At 37.7% G+C, this 18,068-nt stretch overlaps 1 protein-coding gene across 1 annotated transcript in view; it reads right to left on the bottom strand.

Moving 5' to 3' along the window:
* LOC110193499 (phospholipid-transporting ATPase ABCA3-like) overlaps positions 1-18,068 on the bottom strand; it is a 337,264-nt gene that overhangs the window by 193,791 nt on the left and 125,405 nt on the right. Inside the window, 3 exon segments of the mRNA XM_078151735.1 lie at positions 647-841; positions 1,037-1,168; positions 11,168-11,343. Coding sequence (XP_078007861.1) covers positions 647-841; positions 1,037-1,168; positions 11,168-11,343 — 503 coding nt within the window.

Below are 18,068 nucleotides of genomic sequence, written 5' to 3'. Positions count from 1 at the left end.
CTGGCCTTAGCCTTTCATTGGCCTTTCATTGTGGTCTAAACCCAAACCTCTAGTTCTCCACCTCTAACCTAGCCCAGCCTTTCATTGTCTGGATGGCCCCAGGTCACTACCCACCCTTAATTCCTTCCAGATCCCTTCCACATGGCCCAGGTCCCTGGCATTTGCCTGGGTACCTCCCAGTCACTCCAGCCTACTGTCCCCTCCCATCCAGATCTTTCCACAAACCTTTTTCCTATAAAAAGAGTTAATCTCATCCACCAAGGAGTGGATTCTTAGAATCTAACTCACACTGACTGGTGTTCTAATAAACCTAGTCTTTGGCTTAAAGAAGGCTTGGGTCAAATTCATTCAAGGCAGGATCTGTGTTGTTTTCCCTTGAACTTCAGGGTTCCAGCACCCCTAAACCTCAACACTTTCAGTAAAATTATGGCCTTAGAAATCAGACTGTACAGATTCTCAAAGGAAAGTTATTTTTTATTTTCCTACAATTTCTCTTAAGCCTACATAGTTTCCTGAGTTTTCAGCCTTTAGAGGGAAAATTGCACCCCATCAAGGCTCCTTTACTCCATCAGCCCACACCTACCCTCTAGGGTCCCATCCCTCAGGACAGTGTGTCATGACATCCTGGTCTGTAGCAACATATTACCTTTCTAATGTTCCTGCAGATGCTGTGATTTTCAAAGAAGGCATCCCCATAGGTGATGGTCTCATCTCCAGTCAACATTTTCATGGTACTTGTTTTCCCTGCACCACTGAAGCCAAGAATTCCTAAGCACTCTCCTTTCTGGACTGTTAGAGAGAGTCCATCCACAGCCACAGAAGGACCTTGCTTATAATATATCTGTGAAGACACAATATGCTAAGGGCAATAATGATGAATTTTTGCAAGAAACATTATTAGATCAACTTCATAGAAGCTATTCCCCCAACTTCAGCACAAGTTCCTTTCCCCTAACTGCCAAGACAAGCAGAACTAACCTTGGGACAAGTCTGATATGCCCTTGGTGAGACAATGTTGATCACAAATTGGCTTTACCTTTGTGAGTTTCCTAATAACTAGTGGACTGTTCAAAGATGATATCATATCTTTAGGGCATGGCAGGACTTTCTCTCTCTCCTTTGCCACATCTTCATCTTCTGGAAATGTTGCTGGATCAAATTTTGCCTTCTACATTCAAAGACAAAAGTTCAAAGATGTGGGTGACCTGAAGGCATGCTGGGTCCAGGCAGAGGAACTGGTGGGGGAAAGTTGCTGCATAAAGCAGCAGAGGAGAGCTAGATAATGTTAACACAGAAGCTGTAACAACGACTTTTGATGGGTTTTTCATCCATCACTTTGGTTCTCAAGCACAACTTCTGTACCCTATGGTTTTTGAAATTAGACTCATGCATCTTTGATGAGGGGGATGCTCATGCTTGTTGCAACTGTGGACTCGATGTGAAATTGTGGGTACGTTGATACTTCGTTAAGAAAAAAAAAACAATTATACACTGAACTTCAAGGAAGGAGGAGCATTTATTAAGTGTCTATTTATATGTCAGGCACTGTGCTAAGCACTTTTGCAATAGTCACAACAACCCTGGGAAGCAGGTACTATTATTATCTCCATTTTAAAGATGATGAAACTGAGGTAGAAGTTTAAGGATTTGTCCAGGGTCAAAAAGCTAGTAAGAATTTGAAGTGGAATTTGAATTCAGGTCTTCCTGGCTCCAGGTCCCATTCTCTACCCACTGGGTCATCTAGCTGCCTTCATCACTGAAAAAGAGAGTTTAGAAAGGCAGGCCTCCCTCCTGCCTAGGTTAAAAATGACTGTGGGAGACAAAAATTATGTTTTAGAAGTCTCAAATTCATAATGCCTCCAGGTGTAGCTGCCTTATTCTTCCTTCTTTGTTTTGGTTTCTCTTTCCTCTTTATCAAATATTAACCATGTTGCTATCTACTCCAAGGATGCGTTCTCTACCACTCTAAAATGTTTTGACCCCCTTGACTTTCTAATATTTCTCCTTTGCTGACCTCTAAAATTTCCCACAGCCCCTGCTATAAACTTTCTCTTTATTTCAGCTCCCCAAACCACGTAATTCTTCCATACTCTTAGCTGATGAATTTGCCTCCTTCTTTAATGAGAAGACAGAAACTACTGATGAGTGTCCTTAGTTCCTCTGATTTCCTTATCTGAAATACTTCCTGTCTTCACCTATCTTAACCTTCACCTCCTCCATAAGTCTCTTCCTTCCCTTCTATCTTATAGGAAAAGGTTGATTTCTTTTTGATTAAGGGTAACCCCTCCCTGTTAAAGTGACCTTTAACCCTTTTATATCCTGCAGCAGTTTCCTCCATCAATCATTCTTTTCTCTCCTCCATCTTTCATCCCTACCTCCATACTGGTTTCCACTCCTCTACCTATGAATACATTCAGGTTCCTCTTATCCTAATAAACAATAACGTTCCTTCAACCTGCCCCTGCATCTTATGCAACTTTCCCATTGTTTTTTCCTTCACTGATAAATTTCTTGAATGAATAGCTTATATTGACAGCCTACAATTTCACCACTAAGTCTTCAGTCTCTTGTAATATGTTCTACTATAATATATTCTACTAAAAATGCTCTTCCAGTGGTCACTAGTGACCTCTTAAATGTCCAAGTCAGTGGCACTTTCTCAATTATCATCTTCCTTGGTCTCTCCATAGATTTTCATATGGTTTTACTATATCTTTTTCCTTGGTATTCTTTTCTAGGGTTACATAACATTGCATTCTACTGCCTTATCCTCTTACATAAAGGCTCTGTCTCCTCTTCCTTCTCCTGCTCCCTTAAGGTCCTGTCCTTAGTTCTAATCTTTTCTCTTTCTATACTTTATCTCCTGAGATAACTATGTCCATGACTTAGACGGTCATCTCTGAAGATGATTCTCAAAGCTACATCTCTAGCCTTGTCCTCTCTCTGGTCTTTCTAACTAACTACTAAACATCTTTACCTACATTCCCCAAGAGACCGACCCTATCAATTCATCATGTGTAAAACTAAAATGATCATTTTCCCATAAAAATCCCATTTTTCTTCCCAACTTCTGTATCTCTGTCAGTGGTATTACAATTGTCCCAGTGAGAAGGCAGCATGATGCAATGGAATGATAGAGATATTTAGGGTCAAAGGACTTGTGGTTGAGTGCTACATTTACTACCTTTGTGATCTTAGGCAAGGTACAGTACTTCCTCTCTTTGGGCCTCCATTTCCTCAAGTACAAAATGAGGTGGATAACATCAAAGGTCTCATCCAGTTTTAAATCCATAATCCTATCATTAACTCCTCCCCTGTCCTTCAACTCACATTACAAATTCAATCAATTAAAACTCCTATCAGTTCCTCTTTCATAATATCTTTTGCATCCACTCTCTACTTAAAATTTCCATTGCTGCCACCTTAGTTTAGGTACTTTTCTTCTTACTTAAATCTCACAAACGCCCTGAAGACTCTTCTACTTTTAATAAATGTTAGCTAAAGCTAGACTGATCTTCCTGATAGACATGTATGATTGAAGAACTCCATTGATCTTGTAAATCAACTTAAGCCTCCCATCACTTGAAAAAAAGGCCAAAAAGCTAGATTGGCCAATCAGGAAAAAAACATTTTGGCCCACTCTGAGTTAACATATCATAATCCTCAGCAAGCTCTCTGCATGAACAGCAAATCCTCATTGTGTCAACATACACAAGACCTGATGAAGCTGAGAGGGAGCATTTTTCTGTTTATGACTGATAAGGACCAGGTGCCTAGAACTGGACACTAGCTTGATTAAGGTCACTTCTCTTATCTTGATGTTTTATGGACACTACCTTGTTATGACATTCATGTTTAAGACATTCCCATGTTTATGTCTGACAGATATGGAAACTATAACTTTGGCTGTAAAAAGACATCCTGTGTCAGGAAAGGAAGGGGAGAGGAACACTTCCTTGCTTTATAGATATATAGACTCCTTCAACTGGCCTTTCTTTGAGCTCAGTCTATTCTGACTCCCGTACATGTACATTTCGCTAGCTTAAAGAAAACAAACCACACATTTTGGGACTAATTTCATTTGTCTCTTTTAAGACCAAATTCTGATGGTTGTCTTAATTTAGTTTGTCTCTTTTTAGACCAAACTCTGGTGCCGTCAATGTAGATGGAACTGATGGGAGTAGAAAGATGACACCCTCCCTGATAAAACTAATGACTCGGGTGCCACAAGAGCCTTTTTCCTGGAGTCTTAATGTTGATGGGAGTGGGTAAATCTCCCTCTATACCAGCTTCCATTCTGGACTCCTACTCCCACTTTGGTCAAAGTTCGCAGCTCTCTCTGAGCTAGATCTGGGAACAGGGATCACATTGCCCTCTGAATCAGATATCTTCCCTTAAACAAACACCTCCCCTTCCCCCAACAAGACATCTAGAGAAGGGTGAAAGTTTCTACCCCTGGTTCTGAAATGGCAGGGCAATAACTAGAAGCTGCTTTAACAGCTTTAAAGGTTTGTAAAGCTCATAAAGCCACTTCAGCTTCATCATCCTTTCCCCAGTGATTTAATCCCCTTACCCTCCCCCCACTTTTCTCTTGAGGACTACAGTCCTAACTGAAGATAACTCCACCCTGTCTATGGACCAGATCCCTGAACTTAACCTCATGGGGATCTGTCCCTTAAATCCAAACCTCAGGGGCCCTCTGAGAAAAGCTTGAATATTCCAGTCCCCATCCACTTCTCTTTGCTTCTCTCTCAGCTAGGAGAGGTATACAGAGCCACCCCATTGCCACCTTGGTGGACACAGAGGCTACCCTGTCAGTCTTGGATCCTTGCAAATTCCCCAACCCCCTTCCTGGGAGTAACGATAGCCTATTTGTGATGGCGGTTTCTAATAAGCTTCTCAGAGCTTTCAGACTTCCCCTCTCCCTGTCATTTGCACACTGTATTTGTTGCATCAATTTTTCTGTGTCTATTTCTCTGTGTCTGTGCCAGGTTGTGTGGTAAGCTACATGCTGTTACCTTGAAAGATTTAAAATGGAGCCATCCAGAAAAACTTAAGGCTAGAGAAAACGTTGGGAAAGATTAATGAATCTTTTTTGATATTTTGAGGTCACAGATGAAAGCAGGACAAATTAGATTATTTTTAAAAGAGGAAAAGCCTGTAAGACCATTTTTTTTTTATTTCAAAAGTTAGATAAATAAGGTTGCAACTGCTAAAAATATCTTAGCAGATTCTGGAGATTTTGAGATTAATCCTCAAGGAGTTTGGAAATTAATCATTGTAAGATTTCAAGAGAAAACTCCTGAGACTTTGGGTAATTCCAGAAATTCACCCCCTTCTGAAACACCTCCCCAAATGCAGATCACTCAGCATTCTCCACTCCCTCCCCCAGAGTCAAAAGTGTATCTCAGTACAGGATTGAAACAACCTCATGTCTTCCCTGTTAACCCCTCTCATCCCAGATCACATTAAGAAAAGAGAATGCTGGGGAATTGTAGGGGAAACTTGAATCATCCTTCTCTCCCCCTCCCACCTCCACCCCGTGGAATAGAATGGTCCGCAGCCATAGTGGGGGCCCACCCTTCTAGGCAAAGCCTAGTAATCACCCCGGTGCAGTATGCATTCTGCTCACTCTCTCCAATAGCTGCAAATGCCCTAGCCCCAGCAGCTTCCGCAGCTGTGAGGAGAGGAAAAGAGGGAATAGGTTGGTCTCATGGCCAGCATTCCCTGAGCCCTGCCACCAAGAATTACAACTACTGAGAAGGTCCTGGCACAGTGACCCCAGCCCCTAGGCAGTGCCCTCTGCCACACTCCCCAGCACCCAGCTGTTGCCTGGAAGACTCTGAGTGTCCCTGGCAGAGCCTGGAGTGGCACTATGAGGTGGGGGAGCCAGCCGGCTTCTGTCCTTGGTCGGTTCACCCTTCTCTGTTCCAGCTGCAGAAATGTATCAGCTATGTAATTTATGGCAAGTTACTTTATTAATGTTTGTCCTGTTTCCCGATTTGTAAAGGTTAAAATAATAATGATTGTTGTTATGGGATCAAAATGATATAATGATTGTAAAGTGCTTAACACAATGATTGGCATATGCTAGGCACTATATTATTATCTCTTTAATTTAATGTAATTGTTCTATTCCTGATAAATTTAAGGTAGTTTTAAAATACCAAAGATAAGATGATCAAGAATCTCTATATGTGAAAATTTGGAAATGAAATTGATGTCATCTGAGATTTATTATTTGTGTTATTATTGTATTTCTAAATTGTCTTGTATTTCTAAAATTCTCTTATATTGTAAAATTTGAGCAGTCACTGTGAGCAGAAATGGTGCTAGACAAAGCAATTTTTAATTTGGATTTTGCTGCATATGAATTGGTCTTTTAAAAGGATGTGATAAAAAATAAGATAAATCGAAAACTGTTAAATATTTAATGAGGTGTATTTAGTTATAAACAGGTAATAATAATGATATTTACTATAATAGCAAATTGATCTGAATTTGTAGTCATTCCATGGCTTAAACAAGAATCAAATTAGTGTTTGAACTCATCATACGTATAAGATTCAACTCCTTAAGTATCTCTTTCTTTCAGAGTGAGGAGTAGAGTTAGAGAAGGATAAACAAGCTTGTGAATAAAGGATGTAAAACTATCAAGTCATGAAGTAAAAGTCAGGAAACTTTTGTTTTTGTTTAAAGAACAGGATTTCAGTGCAGACAACTTTGTTAATGAAGAGTAGTAACTTAAGAGCTATCATGTGTTATCTTAATGGCAAATCTGATTTTACTTATGTCTGTCATTTAGTCAGGAATTAAAACATGTGCAGAAATGTATGCAAACTACTTAAGACTCACCTTAAAGATGTTCCCATTGTTTGAAGGGATTCTGAGAGCAGTGGTATTTTTGTGATGGAAGCTCTGACTACTGGAACTTGCTATTCAAGACTTCATGGGACTGTAATTTACTATTATTTTGAGCTTTGATTACAAGGATAGTTGTCTGATTTGTCATGAAAGCAAGAGTAGAAAACAACATGTGCTGCAGTCTGGGCTGCTAAAGGTGGATGTCTGTACCTAGGAAAAGTTTTGAGGACAACCTCAGACATAGCTCAGTAAGATCCTCCTGACTCTATTTCCCAATTGTGCTATTTCTTTTCTGAAAAGGAAAATCCCCCACCTGGTTAATTCTGAGCCCTGCTTTTAACATCTTGTGTCTATATGACTGGCTGTCAAATATGACTCATGCCTGGAATCAAACAGAGCTAAGGAAGTTTTTCCCTTTTGTTATGATATATGACATTGTTATAACCATATTCCTCTTTTTCCTTTTATAGCAAATTTCTATAATCAAGAAGTTCTATAAGTACAATACTAAATCCATTAAATAATAGATTGATACTGGGACATCTCTGAGTTACTATAATAGGATGCAAGGGGCACTTCCTTGCTCTATGGGTATATAGTCTCCTTCAACTTGCCTTTCTTTGAGCTTAGTTTATTCTGACTTCTGTACATGTATGTTTCACTAGCTTAAAGAAAATAAACTGCACATATATGATCTAATTTTGTTTGTCTCTTTTAAGACCAAACTCTGAAGGTCGACCTAATTTCATTTGTCTCTTTTTAGATCAGACTCTGGAGGTTGACAATCCAAAATCTAAACAACTCTCCATTGTCTACCAAGTAAAGGCTGATCTCCTTAGCTTGGTATTCAAGACCATTCACAACCATTGCACGTTCTTACGCTTCACATAGTTTACCTTCCAGCTGAAAGAAATGATTATTTCTCTTATATTAAATAACTAAATATTGTGGAGATCCAGGGTTTTTTCCTTTTTCCTATTTCCTCATCCAAAGTCCAGTCTTTCAAGGAGATCTCTGACTTTGCCCCCAAATTTACCCCTCCTAGACCATCTTATCTAGGTGGAATTGTTGCCCTACCCAACTAGAAAAGCTTATAAAGAAAACCTAATCTAGGTGAAATATGGCCCATTATGTTCTTATCAGACTGGTCTGAGTGACTGGAGTCACTTTTAAAATCTTTGGCAGTGGATTAGCTGGAAATAGTGAATCCCATAATTTGAAATGCTTGGAATAAATAGCCCTTGTATAAAACATAATACTGAAATTTTAAATTGAGGTTCTACATGACACTATTTGGAAAATAGATCCAGGCATGATAGAATTTATTTTGGTCTCATTTTTAGTGAAATTTATTATTATTATTATCTATCTACCTATTATTATAATAATACTATATGGATCAGGAAACTTGTTAACTATGTGATTTTAAGCAAAATTACCTTAGTTATGTGATTTGCAATGTGTTAAAGAAAAGGGCCTAACATTAACTTGATAATTCATTGTTTTAGACATATTGTTAGAAAATTTTGCTCTTCTTTCATTCCTTTAGCTTATGGATTTAATTGTTACAAGACTGTTATAAATATGTTATATTAAAAAAACTTTTTAGAAATATAGGAGTTGGTTATAAGGGTTTTCTGGGAAGTTGACATAGCAAGAAAACCTTGAAGTATCCTTATCTGTAAAAGGTCAGGCCTCAAAATTCTTGCTAGACTTGCTAACAGTTTAGAGTAACAGTGAACGCGTGTGTTTATGGCAGATGGGCAACTGAGTTAGGGTGTCAATATTTTAGTATATATATGTACACACACACACACACACATACACATTAACTAAAATCAAAGCACCGTACTTTAATCTAAGCATTGGTCTAGATCTTGGAATCTTAAATATATATACATACATATCTATATCTATATCTATATCTATATCTATCTATATCTATATCTATATCTATCTATATCTATATCTATATCTATATCTATATCTATATCTATATCTATATCTATATCTATATCTATATCTATATCTATATCTATATCTATATCTATATCTATATCTATATCTATATCTATATCTATCTATATATATATGTACACTATTGTGCTATAAGAAATGATAAGTTGGAGTACTTCAGAAAAACATACATACATATATATAATCTTAATGATATATAATATATCTTAATTATATATGTAATATATCTTAGTTATAAAGAATCTATATATGTATATGTATATATATATATACACACAAATGTAGATACACACATACACACACACCACACACACATATATACATACACATTCCATTATGAGACTTTCAGAAATTTCTTAGATTCTTGCATTGCTGAGAAGAGCTAAGTCTATCAAAGTTAGTCATCACACAATGTGGATGTCACTGTGTACAATGTTCTCCTGGTTCTGCTCATTTCACTCAGCATCAGTTCATATAAGTATTTCCAGGTTTTTCTGAAGTACTCCAACTTATCATTTCTTATAGCACAATAGTATATATATCTTATAGCACAATAGTATTCCATTACATTCATATACCACAACTTGTTCAGCCATTCCCCAGTTGATGGGCATCCCCTCAATTTCCAGTTGTTTGCCACCACAAAAAGAGCTGCCATGAATATTTTTGTACATGTGGGTCCTTTTCCTATTTGTATGATCTCTTTGGGATATAGTCCTAGAAGTGCTATTGCTGGGTCAAAGGGTATGCACATTTTTATAGCCCTTTAGGCATAGTTCCAAATTGCTCTTTAAAATGGTTGGATTGGTTCACAACTCCACCAACAGTGTATTAATGTTCCAATTTTCCCTCATCTTCTCCAACATTTACCATTTTCCTATCTTGTCATGTTAGCCAACCTGATAGGTGTGATGTGATACCTCAAAGTTGTTCTGATTTGCATTTCTCCAATCAATAGTGATTTAGAACATTTTTTCATATGATTATAGATAGTTTTAATTTTCTTCATCTGAAAACTGCCTGTTCATATCCTTTGACTACTCTCAATTGGAGGATGACTTGTATTCTTATAAATTTGACTGAGTCATGAGCTATAGTTTTATATCCATTTTGCATTTCATAATTTTCTCTACCTCTTGTTTGGTCATAAATTCTTCTGTTCTCTATAAATCTGACAGGTAAACTATTTCTTTCTCAGTTTTAAAGGCCTCATTTCTCAAATGTTTAGGGAACTAAATCAAATTTATAAAAATAAGAGCCATTCACCAATTGATAGCCAAAAGATATGAACAGGCAGTCTTCAGAAGAAATCAAAGATTATCTGCAGTCACATGAAAAATGCTCTAAATCACTATTGATTAGCAATATGCAAATTAAAACAACCATGTGTACCACTTCACACCTATCAGATTCACTAACATAACAATTTGGAACCATGCCCAAAGGGTTAGAAAACTGTGCATACCTTTTGACTCAGTAATACCATGACTAAAGAGATTAAAGAAAAAGGGGAAATGGCCTATGCGTACAAAAGTATTTTATAGCAGCTCTTTTATATTTTTATAGTGGCAAAGAATTGGAAACTGAGAGGATGCCCATCAACTGGGGAATGGCTGAACAAGTTGTGGTACACAGTTGTGATAAAATACTATTGTGCTATAAGAAATGAAGAAGGGGATGGTTTCAGGAAAACCTGGGAAGACCTATTTAACTGATAAAAACTTAAGTGAGCAGAACCAGGAGAACATTGTACACAGTAACAGCAATGTTGTAACTGGTCAACTGTGAAAGACTTTGTTACTCTGATCAATACAGTGATTCAAGAGAATTCCAAATGAAAAATGCTATACATCTCCAGAGAGAGAATTGATGAACTCAGTGCAGACTGATGCATACTTTTTCACTTTATTTTTCTTGTCTTTTTTTCCCCAACATGGCTAATATATAAATATATTTTGCAAGACTTCATATAACTAATGGGTATCATATTGCTTGTCTTCTTAATGGTTTGGAGGATGGGAGAGAATTTGAAACTTGATATTGAAAAAAAAGGTTAAAAACAAACAATACATGAATCTTATGATCTCAAGGCATACAACTGTTTCACCTCCTTACAACTTCTCTGAGTTTCAGGGAACCAATGGAAAACTTGATTTTTTTTTGGGGGGCATATTAGTGAGCAGGGAAGTTAGGATAAAAGAAATGAAGGTAAATTTTCAATGGTGTCCTACAAACATGAGCCACCATTGCAGGCTAGAATTGTGCTGACATTGACAGAACCAGTATAAGCTCATATAGTTGCTGTGCTCCATGTCCAGTCACTCACCAAATTAGAATTCCACATGTGGTAGGTCTTGAGAAAGAAACGATTGTAAAAGATTCTTATTTTCCAGGAATATATATCAATGAAAAAAAGCATGATGAGGAAAACAAAACCTAAAACAGCCATAGCAATCAAAAATTTCCCCATCTCTTTACTGCTCATTTTGAAGAGATGATTACCTGTGAATGGCAAAAAGAGAGGATGCCCTGACTTTTTATGTACTATTTTCTTTTCTTTTTTTGGGGGGGGGCTAGGCAATGGGGTTAAGTGACTTGCCTAGGGTCACATAGCTAGTAAGCGTTATGTGTCTGAGGCCAGATTTGAACTCAGGTCTTCCTGAATCCAGGGCCAGTGCTCTATCCACTGCACCACCTAGCTGCCTCCTAAGTACCGTTTTTAGAAAGGTTTCCCATCATCAATACACCACCCCCACTTTGGTTTTCTTGTTTTGTTTTAAGCTGTGGGCAGATTAATAACTAAGCTATAGAAGTAACAAATTATAAAGGCTGACTATGCGTGAAGAATATTAAAATAAAAGACAATACGATTAATTAAAATATCTAATAATACACACAATCACTCTTAAATGATTATTAGATATATTTTTTCCTGTGGTTCATTCCTATGGTTAATCCCTGTTTCTGCTTTTAAGGTTTTTTAGTAGATCAATGTAGCTAAGGCATCTGTTAGTAGTACTTCCCAGATGTACAGAGGTCAATGAAAACACGGAGTCAGGTGCTCACCTTTTGGTAGAAATTCAGACGCTTAGGTCCTCATTACTACTCAGCAACATTTCTAAAAGAGTTAATGCACCTTACTACTTTGAAGACCACATACTTCTTATTCCTATGTGCCCTATGAGCACCTTGCATTTACCTTGCACCTTTTGAAACCTTAGAACACTTCACAGAGATTTTCTCAGGCTGAGGAAATGCCTTTTACACTGACAATGGGTCCTGATGATAGATGCTCCAGTCTCTCTCCATTGGATCCTCTCCTCCTTGCTCTGTCCTGGTCCTCTCTTCCTACCTGTTTAAACAATCCTTCTGACTCCTTTGCTGGTTCTTTATTCATGTCTGTATAAAATCATGTACACCAGGGCTCCGTCTTGAGCTCTCTTCTCTTCCATCTCTAAACTCTCTTAGTGATCTTACCAACTCACATGGATTCCACCAATATATCTATGCAGATGACTCTCAGATCTACACATTAAGACTACATTTTTCTCTTGAACTATACAGTCTCACATCTTCAACTTCCCCACTTCGATGTCACATAGGAATCTTACCCTGAATCTTTTCTAAAACGGTACTCATTATCTTTTCCCCCAACCCATCCCTCCTCCTAACCTCCCTATTTCTGAGTCCATCTTAGACTCTTAGACTTAGACTTTATCTTGATTTCTCAGTAGTTCTCTGAGAAACCCATATGCTTTAATTGTATAAGACTTCTTTTCCTAATCTAAGAGGAGCAACCCCAATGCCAATGAGAAGGCTATATGACAGTTCTGATTACCTAAACATTGCTTCCTGACTAGGCAGGGCTGTACTTTTGACCTAACGCCTTTGGTTATCTGAGTTGCAGTCTCTTCTGGGCACTCAGTTTCCCAGCCTCGGGGTCATATAAGACTTTTTGCTTTAACTCACTTCTCCCCCTTCCCATACAGAATCAGTTTTGACAATTCTTTTCTCTATTCATACTACAGCCACCCTAGTTTAGTACCTCTTCTTCCCTTGCCTGTACTATTGTAATAGTTTCTTAATAGGTTTGACCATATCCAATTTATCACCTCTCCAATCCATTCTCCATATAACTGCCAAACTGATATTCCTAAATCATGTGTATGATCAAGTCATTCTGTCTTAAGAAGCTCACTTCCTGCTTCCTCTAGGATATCATCTGAACACCTTTTTGGCATTTAAAACCCTTCACAATCTGTCTCAAACTATCTTTCCAGACTGATCACATATTATTCTCCTTCACACACTCTATCCCCTAGTCAAACAGGCCTGTTTGTTGTTACAGTTCATCACTCAGGAAATTCTGTCTCTTGCCTCTGTGTCTTTACACAGGCTGTCCTCTATGCCAGGAACAGCCTCATTCTTCACTACTGCTTCTTGAAACTCCTCCATCCCTTCAAGGTTCAGCTCAAGTGCTCTCTCCTTCAAGAAGTCTCTCTTGAATTCTCCACTTTAGGGCCCCTGTCCTGGAATCACTCTGTACTTTGTATACAGCTTGTCTTTACTTGCTTGTGAATATGTCACTTTTCCACCAGGGAAATGTAAACTTGAGAATAGGAATCGCTAGCACAAAGCATATTCCTGACATAGAGGGAGCTTAATAAATGCTTACTGATTCATTCCATTCATTCTCAGACTTCTGCTGCTAAATGTGGAAGGCTGGAGAAGAGCAATGCAACTAGGTCCTGAAGGAACCAAGGATACTTACCGTACTTAAGACAATCATCTGTTGTTGTAGCAAGCAAATGACAAAACTCCTTATTCCTCATAAAGTCATAAAATTCATTAATAGCCATCACGAAGTTGTAACCAGGAAGCACCAGGCAAAATTTTTTTTGCAGTTTTAGCATATTTACCAAAACCTAATACTATGAAGAAAAGATGATCAATTAGTTTCTCCCAAAGGACATATAATCCCCATGACAATCAGACTAAGTGATATAAGAACTCAGCCATTTCAGTTTATATTTTCCCCCTACAATTGGTAACATTTGTATTTCTGCTGCCTAAGGCACTTAGGAGAAGTATTTGGACCCCTTCTCCAGTTCTCAATTTCATATGAGGCTAAGCAAGGAAATGATATTTATAGAGGGCACATACTCTAAGATGTACTTATGGAGAGGAGGGAAGGAAATTATACTTTTTTCATTTTGACAAACTATGAAAAACAACACAACTTTAATGAAACACATTTATTTATAAGTATATGATATTTCTCTAAAGATGAAACTGAATTCTCTACATGACAACTATTATATAGATAAATAAAAAGGAAGTAAGGAATTAGGTTAAGCTTAGGCTTACTTGCCTTAAAGTACTTTAAGATTTAATTGACATGACTGGCTAGGTCTGACAATCTGTCTGTCAGGGTGAAAAGATTCTAGATACTCATTGCTTCATCTGGCAAAGAAGGCTAGGATCCGTTAGTGGAGACTAATGAATTTCACTTTGTTCCCACTGAATGTATAAAAAAACCTTTTTGCTTCTGGGTAATGCAGGGGAATCTTCCATGGTAAACAAGGATTGGAAGAAGAAGATAAACTTGATTTATTTGATATAACACAGATGCCATGCTGAGAAAAGATTTTTGTCCTACTAAATTCTAGAGATGGAAAGGACACACACACTAGGGCTGGTATGGTGGCAATTTTCATTTTAGGAGGCCCTTCACAGAACCATAGAATATTAGAGCTGTGGTGCAAGGGGAAGGAGGATCAAATCCATCAGTGTATGTCAGCATTCCCTACTCCCCTGTGCCATACACAATTGTGGGTATTATATGATTAAGCTTTATGACAAGTTTGTCTACATTCCAGGTCTCTATGTGGATCTTCATTTAACAATTGAGGGATTCTGTAATCACTCTGCTAATTAATGATTCTCTTCTCAGCCCCAATGTCAGACCATGATTTTCTCCATGCAGAGAGAAGACTAATACATTCTCTTGTCAGATGAAGCAGATAGCATCCACCAAGGTATTTGATCATATAACCACACTTTTGATGGAGATGGACCCTTCCACGAGCAGAGGTGAGGGTAGATAGGAGCTAAGAACAAATATCCTCATTGTACTCTGAACGGGGGGGCAGACCTGTTTTGAATAAGACTGATACAAAGAAGAAATATGAGGACTGAGTAGAAAGGGTGGCAGTAGTGACAGCAAGTGGAACTCAGTATAGTGGTGGGTCCTTTAAATGAAGACTAACAATGAGGTGTTGTTATAGATAGATCATTCCCCTGGCTATTTCACCTATTAAAATTAACTTGGATAGGAGTAGCTCTAACAGAGACAGTGATGGCAGCTGGAAACAACTGCTACTTGGGAATTAATGGAAGAACAGAAAACATTCAACTCTCTCTCTCCTGTTACCTATGTGCTAGCAGGCGTTTTCTATGTTTTTTTCTCTATTTCTTGAGCTGTTTCATTTTGCTTTCTGTTAAAAAACAAAACTATGATCAATCATATCTACTTTGTGGTGATTGTCCTTTATCAGTTGTGTGAAGATGGTACTAAATATAACAAAGTATTGTGGTGATAGCTAGGAATAGGTCAGAGATACAAACCATGTTCCTGAACATTAGGTTCTTCCTTAATTGGGGGCTCTGAGCTATAATCACAAGATATGTTTTTGGTTCTTAACATTACCAATAATTTTTTAAAATTTCCTAAAAGGTAGAGCTAAATTAGATCTAGGGCTTTTCTCCCTTTTTACTATGCTAAAAATAAATCAGAGCACTGTTTTGCTACCTGGGACGTAGGTAGTGTTGTCAGGTCATGAGTCCCTCGTTCATTCCTTCTATTCCCCCTTCTGCCAACGGTTCTACCAAGTACATGCAGTACAATTGCATAGTGGCAGGAGTATATAGACGTTGCCAGACCTGACTGGTATCTCCAAAATTCTGAAAACTTCACCTATTAAAAGAACTTTGATGGCAGTAGCTCTAACAGACAGACAGTAGTGGCAGCTGGAAGCAACTTCTACTTGGGAATTAAAGTAAGAACAGAAAATATTCAACTCTCTCTCCTGTACCTATGTACTAGCAGGCATTTTCTATGTTTTTCCTCTATTTTTTAAGCTGTTTCATTTTGCTTTCTGTTAAAAACTAAAACTAAAACTATGATCAATCATGTTCTGCATGGCTAAATGTTGCCTTATAGTAACATTTTGTGGCTATAATAAGATTATCTTTTGTTTGCCAAGGTTTCTTTGATAGCCTTTAGAAAACATTTACATGAAGGGCCTTCTCCTAGTGAAACTAAGTGCTCTTGGCCCAAAGTCATCTCAAATGTTCTCCCTTGCCAAAAAGGTAGGCATCCATATATTGACGTGTATACAAACACACACGTACACATACATACATACAATGTGTATATATGTGTATATGTATGTATGTATATATATGTATGTGTGTGTGTGTGTGTGTACCCCAGCAATAAACTACTCTTCTGTAAGATATTTCAGAAGTGTTTCAATACTATTAACTTCTGTTGAGACTAGTGGGACTAGATATGAAGACTAGTTTGGAGGCCATAGGGCTAAAAACATGCAGATGCCTTATGCCTTAGTTTTAACAGCAACCTCCCTGATTAAAAGGCAGAGTTTAATCCTTGGCTGTTTAAATTTGGGCAAATAGCCTCACCTAGCTAACTGGGTAGCTGCATTGAGGTTTAGAAGGATGTCTTTAATTTAACTAAGTCTATGTTTTCTTCCTTAAATTTCATCTTTGAAACAGAAGATAGAATTTCTAAGGCTTAATCAAGCAGGATTAAGTATGTAAAGACACTAACATTTTTTTTTAATCACCAGAGACAAGCTTTTGCAGGAATAAAATAAATACAACTAGGATAAAAGAGTAAGCTCCTGGGGAAAATTTTGCCTCAAATATCTCTTTTAACGGTCTAATATACAAGCCATATAGACAACTAACACACACATATACATGTGTATATACACAAATACGCACATATATATGAATATATACATATACAGTTTGTGTGTATAATTACACAGACATGTGCATGTGTGCACACACACACACACTTTTACATATCTGGTATGTATTTATTTATGTTGTCTCATTCAAAAATGAACTCCTTGAGGTCAGGGATTATTTTTACTTTTTTACAATGCTTAGCACAAAGTAAGAACTTAATAAATGTTTGTTGACTGATTGCCTAATTGTTAAGGTAAAGGAAGATATGTAGAACATAGGAATTTAACCTAGCCATAAGACTTGACTGGATGAACTAAGTCCCAAGTCAAGGGGGACTGAGTGATGAAGGAATCTTATGAGAGGAGAGAGGTATAGTTTGGTAAGTTGGCCAAGCCCATATTCCAAAGGTAGAGAGAAAAGAGAGAAAAATTCTTCCTTTCGTTTTCAATTTTCACTTTAAACCTCAAAACCTGCCAGATATTATCAAGGAATTCCATCTGGAATGAATTTTCTCCTCACTTCTGTTTTTTAGAATTCTTAGCTTCCTTTAAGGACCACACACACCCTAGGTCTTTCCTGATCCTCACATTCCACCCCCAGTTATTAGTGCTTTTCTTTGTATTTACATATAACATATAACATATGTGCATATGTTATATCCCTTCAATAGAAACCAATTCTTGAGGGAAGAACTGTCTTTTTTGAATTTCTCTCTTAAGTTCTCAGAGGGACGCTTTCTCAGCAGCAGCCACTTTAGCTGGCTGAGTTGAGAGGCGGTATAGTACACTGGAAAGGCGGTAGGGGACCTGACTTCAAGTTTTCCCTCAGGTGCACACTGTGTGGCCATGAGAAAGTCACTTAGCTGTTCAGAACCTGTGAAATATCTGCAGTGCCCACTTCATAGGGTTGTGAGAAGAATGCTTTTCAGGCCTTAAAGTACTATACAGGGTATTCAAAAATCTTGGTGTGGTTTGAAAGCTAGACTGCACATAGTAACAATAATAATGCTGATAACTAGCATTTATATAACACTTTAAGATTTGTAAAATACTCTATAAATACCAACTGATTTAATCCTCACAACCATAAGAGGTTATTATTAACCTTATTTTACATTTGAAAGACTTATGAAATCTGATCAACACAATGTCCAAACCATAATTCCAGAGGAATCAGGATGAAGCATGCTATCTACCTCCAGATAGAGAAGTGATGGACCCAGGGCAAAT

This window comes from Phascolarctos cinereus, unplaced genomic scaffold (assembly GCF_003287225.1).
Source record: "Phascolarctos cinereus isolate Bilbo 61053 unplaced genomic scaffold, phaCin_HiC Scaffold_4;HRSCAF=312, whole genome shotgun sequence".
Lineage (NCBI taxonomy): Eukaryota > Metazoa > Chordata > Mammalia > Diprotodontia > Phascolarctidae > Phascolarctos > Phascolarctos cinereus.
The sequence above is the reverse complement of the archived record's forward strand: the minus strand, read 5'-3'. Positions and strand labels throughout refer to the sequence as shown.